This window comes from Mastomys coucha, unplaced genomic scaffold (genome assembly GCF_008632895.1).
Source record: "Mastomys coucha isolate ucsf_1 unplaced genomic scaffold, UCSF_Mcou_1 pScaffold21, whole genome shotgun sequence".
Classification (NCBI taxonomy): domain Eukaryota; kingdom Metazoa; phylum Chordata; class Mammalia; order Rodentia; family Muridae; genus Mastomys; species Mastomys coucha.
In genome coordinates, this window is record NW_022196904.1 from 109,249,228 (window position 1) to 109,255,967 (window position 6,740).

At 37.5% G+C, this 6,740-nt stretch overlaps 1 protein-coding gene across 5 annotated transcripts in view; it reads left to right on the forward strand.

The window, feature by feature from the left end:
* LOC116102881 (ATP-binding cassette sub-family A member 3-like) overlaps positions 1–6,740 on the forward strand; it is a 132,493-nt gene that overhangs the window by 78,546 nt on the left and 47,207 nt on the right. For all 5 annotated transcript variants that reach the window (XM_031388109.1, XM_031388114.1, XM_031388110.1 and 2 more), the window contains exons 20-21: positions 850–1,102; positions 1,234–1,438. In XM_031388109.1, the coding sequence (XP_031243969.1) occupies positions 850–1,102; positions 1,234–1,438 (458 nt within the window). The remainder of the gene's footprint in view (positions 1–849; positions 1,103–1,233; positions 1,439–6,740) is intronic.

The window sequence follows — 6,740 nt, forward strand, 5'->3', positions numbered from 1 at the left end:
TGATCTCCTGTAATTCTTTATGGGATTTTTTTGTTTCTTCTTTAAGGGCTTGTACCTCTTTACCTGTAGTCTCCTGTATTTCTTTAAGGGAATTGTTCATGTCCTTCTTAAGTTACTCTATCAGCATTGTGAAATATGCCTTTAGATCCAATTCTTGCTTTTCCGGTGTTTTGGGATATCCAGGACTTGCTGCAGTGGGAGTACCAGGTTCTGATGAAGCCAAGTAGTCTTGGTTTCTGTTGGTAGGATTCTTGTGTTTGCCTTTCTCCATCTTTTGCTTTTTGGTGTTAGATGGTCTTAGTGTCTCTGGCTAGAGCTTGTCCTGTCCCTGCAGCCCTGAAGCTCCCCTGGGAGTCATGGGGCCTGTGCCTCCCGGCTGGCCACTCTAGTCTCAGAAACTCACCCGAGAGAAAATGGCGGATCTCGCCTGGGTCTCTGGCTTAAGGCGCTCTCTGGAGGTAGGCCCTCCACTTGCAGGGAAGGGGCAGAGAAGGCTGGTTTGATTTTCTATGAGTTAATTTGTAAAAGCTAGAAGTAGGAGTTCTTATAAATATTTTTGTGTAGAAATAAAATGTTTTGAAAGTGAGAAAGAAATTTGAGAATGTTAATATCACTAGCCTGTATTTTTTTTTTCTTTTAGAGAAATTAAGCTAGAAATCATAAAACCTATATGGCTAAGTGATAGAGTTCTTGAGGTAAATAGCCAAGATACATTGAGACTTCTTTGAAGCATCTGAGAGTGAAAATATATCCGACAAGTAAAACTATTGTGTTATTTCTCTTTAAAGTATGTAGTCAGTGCTCTTTATTGCAGTTGACAATATGACCACTCTTGTGTTCTCATTCCAGGTAGCATGCAGGACTACTTGCTGACAAATAAAGACTGCATTTACTCATGCATCGTTGCCTTTTCCCTTGATGTTACCACACAAGAAAAGACATTTACCTTTTGGTTTAACAATGAGGCATACCATGCATCACCATTATCTTTATCAATATTAGACAACATTATTTTTAAGTATCTCTCTGGCCCTGATGCCACCATTACTGTCTCCAACAAGCCTCAGCCTCAACGTGTCACTAAAGACAAATCTAATGAAAGGTATGTTTTTGCTAAATGGGAACTTTAAATTGATCCTCTCTTCCTGTCTCACTACATTGGTAACAAAATGTTGCTGTTAGCAATTAGTGTTGTCTTTACACCATGTGTGTTCTTTATCCACTCTTTTATAGAAGTGCATCAGGAATCCAGATAGTCTTTAACTTGATTTTTGGGATGAGTATTTTCACCAGTGGCTTTTGCCTTATGACAGTGACTGAGAGAGTTAGTAAAGCAAAGCACATCCAGTTTGTGAGCGGTGTCTACACCTTGAATTTTTGGCTCTCTGCTTTGCTGTGGGATCTCATCATCCACTTCATTGCCTGTGTCCTGCTGCTGGTGAGTTACATGTATCATCTTAAAGGCTGCCTGCCTGTCATACATCATGGACATTTTCTTTCTTTCTTTTTTTTTTATAAAAAAAAATTCTTTTATTTTTTTATTTTTTATTTTTTTTAACTTTTATAGCATTATGACGAGAAAAGCTACATGATTTCAATTTGTCTGAATTTGTTAACATTGAAAAACATATTTTAAGTAAATAGAATTAAATCACTTTCTTGTTTCCCTTTTGTACCCCAACTCCTCCCAGAGATTCCCTCTTCAATACCTATAATATCTTTTTTTGTCATATTCCTTAAAATTTATAAAATATTATAACAATAAAAATGAGTACTATAAAAGTTGTTTGATATAAAACAACAATCAATTTAACAGTGCTATGTAGGTGCTTGTCTACAGCAATACTGAAAATACATATGTCTTTCTCAGTATAAATTTCAAATAACTCCAAATATATTAACTGTATATTTCAAAATAATACATCACTACTAGTATTTTCTTAAATTAACATAAATATATAAAGTCTTTTTGTTTGTTTGCTTTATATTTAGTACAGTTTAAAGTCTTGGCTCTTTCTGTGGTACAAGCCCAAAATAAGAACAATTTTTAGACATTGGATTTTGTGGGGGTCTGGCCAGCGGAGCCCACACATTCATGGGTTGTCTCGGACTGGAGATTATTGAGGACCTGTGGAAATAAGAGGGTGGGAGAGACAAAGAGATGCACACCAAGAAAGCTTTATCAAGGTGTACTTTACTTTGGGTGCAGAGTGTTTTTATAGTAAGGCAAAAAAAAAACGAAACCAACAACAATCAAACTTTTTAACATAAACATGAGATCGGAGGAAGGGACTTCCAAGGCAATTCCAACAGAGGTGAGCAGTCTTTGATCTCCTGCAGTCAGTGTTTCCATCCACAGGTGAGCAGCTGCAGTACCTGGCCATGGCATTCTTTCAGTTTCGAAACTGTCTGGGCTGAGGAGAGGGAGTCCACAGGATTTCATTGTAGTAAGGCTGTACTTCAATGACCCTCAAATCTCCTAAGGATTTTGCCTCCATCATAGCTAAGCTGAGAGTTGACAGTTCTGCTGTGCCAAGGAATGAATTGTAGGCACGATTTTTGGATACAGACTTCCTGCTATGGTCAAAACTTTTTGACTTGAGTAAGTGACTTTATTCTCAGGCCACAGAGAATAGGTTATATTCATTTAAGAAATGGTGTGTATTAAGGTAGTCTATCAATAAAGTCATTCACCAGCTGTTTCAATGAACAGTAGTTCTGCTTGGAGGGTGGCACAGATATTAGGTGTGAGTAAGAATCTGGTTCATTGGCTGTGATAATTTGGAAAATAATTCATCTCAGGGAAAGAGTAACTTGTAAAGTCCTCTTCTTCAAACTTGATACAAGAGCTACAAATGTCAAGCAAAGCATTCAGTCTCAGTCTTTGTTGTTCTCTTACAAGCAGCCTCCCTAGTTAATCATCTATGTTTCTTTTGGGTATATAAATACTTTTGAAATATATAAGCTGTTCTGAAAACCATATTATAGTGTAATGACATGAAATAAACAATACCACTAATAGAGAGGCTGAGATAGGAGAAGCAAGATTTCAGGACCCTTATGTTGTACAAAGCCAGACACTGTCACAAACAAGCTGACAGTGTATATAAATTGTACAATGTTGTACCTATTTCTCCAATTACCAAATTAGAGAGACCATTGGGTGACAATCAACAAATTTCTAATTCCTCATATTATTGAATCTCAATTGATTAGGATATGTTGGTAATATTAATTTTCATATTAATATATTAAGAAAAAGTAATTGTCACTTCCTATTGTTTTTGTTGTAAGAGGTGGAATTAGATTTGTGTGGATTTGTTGAAAGATTACCTTCTTGCTTCTTCTAGGATGTAGTTTTGTTCCTTAGGTTGATGTTTTCCATCTATTATCCTTTGTAGGGCTGGATTTGTGGAAAGATATTGTGTAAATTTTGTTTTGTCATGCAATATCTTGTTTTCTCCATCTATGGTAATTGAGAGTTTTGCTGGGTATAGTAGCCTGGGCTGGCATTTGTGTTCTTGTAGGGTCTGTATGACATCTGCCCAGGATCTTCTAGCTTTCATAGTCTCTGGTGAGAAGTCTGGTGTAATTGTGATAGGCCTGCTTTTATATGTTACTTGATCTTTTTCCCTACTGCTTTTAAAATTCTCTTTGTTTAGTGCATTTGGAGTTTTTATTATTATGTGATGGGAGGAATTTCTTTTCTGGTCCAGTCTATTTGGAATTCTGTAGGCTTCTTGTATGTTCATGGACATCTTTTTCTTTAGGTTAGGGAGTTTTCTTCTATAATTTTGTTGAAGATATTTACTGGCCCATTACATTGGGAGTCTTCACTCTCTTCTATACCTATTATCTTTAGGTTTGGTCTTCTCATTGTGTCCTGGATTTCCTGGCTGTTTTGGGTTAGGAGCTTTTTGCTTTTTGCATTTTCTTTGACTGTTGTGTCAATGTTTTCTATGGTTTCTTCTGCCCCTGAGATTCTCTCTTCTATCTCTTGTATTCTGTTGGTGATGCTTGCATCTATGACTCCTGACTTCTTTCCTAGGTTTTGTATCTCCAGGGTTGTCTCTCTTTCTGATTTCTTTATTGTTTCTATTTACATTTTTAGATCCTGGATGGTTTTACTCATTTCCTTCACCTGTTTGATTGTGTTTTCCTATAGTTCTTTAAGGGATTTTTGTGTTTCTTCTTTAAGAGCTTCTAGCTGTTTACCTGTGTTCTCCTGTATTTCTTTGAGGGTGCTATTTATGTCTTTCTTAAGGTCCTGTATCATCATCATGATAAGTGATTTTAGATCTGAATCTCGCATTTCTGGCATTTACGGTGTATCCAGGACTTGCTATGGTGGGAGAATTGGGTTCTGATGATGCCAAGTAACCTTGGTTTGTGTTATTTATTTTCTTATGTTTGCCCCCTGCCATCTAGTTATCTCTAGTGCTACCTACCTTTGCTAAATTGGACTGGAGTCAGTCCTTCCTGTGATCCTGGTTGTATCAGAACTCCTCAGAGTCAGGCAGACTCTGTGACTCTATGATTCTGGGATCCTGTGACTCTGAGCTTGTTAGAGCACCTGGGAGTGCAGCAGCTTCCTCTGGGTGTTGTGGGACAGGTTGTGGAGCTTGCACCCAAGGTCTGCTCAGGACACCAGCCCAGAGAGACTGGAAGGAACCCGAGCCACTCTGCTGGCAGAGTTCCTGTGTGCCTGGTCCCGCAGGTCCCATTTACTCCCGGTGTTGGGACAGATGTTGGGTCCTCCTCACCTCTGATCCTGAAGTGTCGGAGCACCTGGGAGTGGAGCTTCCTCTGGGTGTTGTGGGACTGGCTGCAGAGCTTGCACCCAAGCGAACATTTTCTACTTGTCTAACTTTACTAAAATCTACATCTTTCCAGGAAAGATAAAAATGGTTTAACTAATCAAGTCAGATAATCTAGTGTGGAATATTTCTTAAAGTAAAAAATAAAATCTTTTCTTTATATTTCTTTTAACTAAAATGTTCTCTGCTAAGAAGCTAACTTCTGACACCCTTGGCCAGCAATTTGTATTGTCTTCAAAGCTTTGTTCTGTATGGATGGAGGTGTTACAACAGACTAGTGGTATACTAACAAACACTACAGCTACTTTCCTCTTCTCACTACTTCCGCATTTCCCCATTGTTGTAATGCTGTGTTAAGTAAAAACAAAACAAAACAAAGCAAAACAAAAAAACCAACAAAACAAAACAAAACAAAACCCCTTCTAGTCAGCTTTTGAATACTTTTCTAGAATTTTTAAAATTATGTTATAAGCCATTCAACTTTTTGTGTTTATGTTTGCCTAAGTATCTGTGTGTGTATGTACTTGTATAGGTATAATCCTTTTGTGTTGAAGACTATAGGTAATAGAATAGATACCAAATAGATTTTGAATACATAGTCTTCAATAAGCAAGACCAGGAGAAAAAATTGGTCTGTTTACATTTGTTACTGTCTCTTGCTTTTCCTTACCTGGTTCTCTCTCCACAGCCACATTTATGTTTCCTTTATAGGGTAAGTGAACTTCCATAGTCAAAGTTTAAAAAAAAATCCATTTCTCTGTATAGTGATTGAACTATAATGTGCCATGGGTATTTGGTATCCTATTTGGTGTTACGTATGTTTCTTGTATCCCTATGGGTGTCTCTCTCCTTAATTTGGAGAAGCTTTTTTCTATGAACTTGTTGAAGATCGGTTTATGCAGTTGAACTGGGATTCTGCTCCATCTATTGAAGATTTGGTATTTTCATGCCAGACCCACCCTCACCCCCACCCCAGTTTCTATATATTCCTTTTGGGTGTCCCCCTGATTTTTTATATTCTTAGCATGTATGGTCTAATTCACTTCTTTATCTTCTAGGTATGATATTCTTCCCCTGCCCCCTCACCTTGTCTATTGTACTTGTTAGGCTTTCCCCTGAGTTTTGTATTTGGGTTATTGAGGTTCTCAATTTCTTTCATTTCAGCTTCTCTCCATATTCTCATATCTTTACTGAACTCAGTTTTCAAACCCTGGATAGTTCTCATCATTTCATGTAGTCATAGATTATGTTTTCTTAGGTATTGATCATGTGTTTATTGTTCTTCTCTGAGTTTTTTAAAATAAAAAACCCGAGTTTTTTATTATAGCCATTCTGACTGGTGTGAGGTCGAATCTCAGGGTTGTTTTGATTTGCATTTCCCTGATGACTAAGGATGTTGAACATTTCTTTAGGTGCTTCTCAGCAATTCCATATTCATCAGTTGAGAATTCTTTGTTTACCACTGTACACCATTTTTAGTAGGGTTATTTGGTGCTCTGGAGTCTAACTTCTTGAGTTCTTTGATATTAGCCCTCTATCAGATATAGGATTGGTAACAGTCTTTTCCCAGTTTGTGGTTGCCGTTTTGTCCTATTGACAGTGTCTTTTGCCTTACAGAAGATTGGCAACTTTATGAGGTCCCATTTGTCAGTTCTTAATCTTAGAGCATAAGCTATTGGTGTTCTGTTCGGGAAAATTTCCCCTGTGCCTATGTGCTTGAGGCTTTTCCCTACTTTCTTTTCTATTAGTTTTAGTGTATCTGGTTTGATGTGGAGGTCCCTGATCCACTTGGACTTGAGCTTTGTACAAAAAGAAAGGAATGGTTTCATTTGCATTCTTCTACATGCTAACCGCTAGTTGAGCCAGTACCATTTGTTGAAAATGCTGTCTTTTTTCCACTGTATGGTTTTAGCTCCTTTGTCA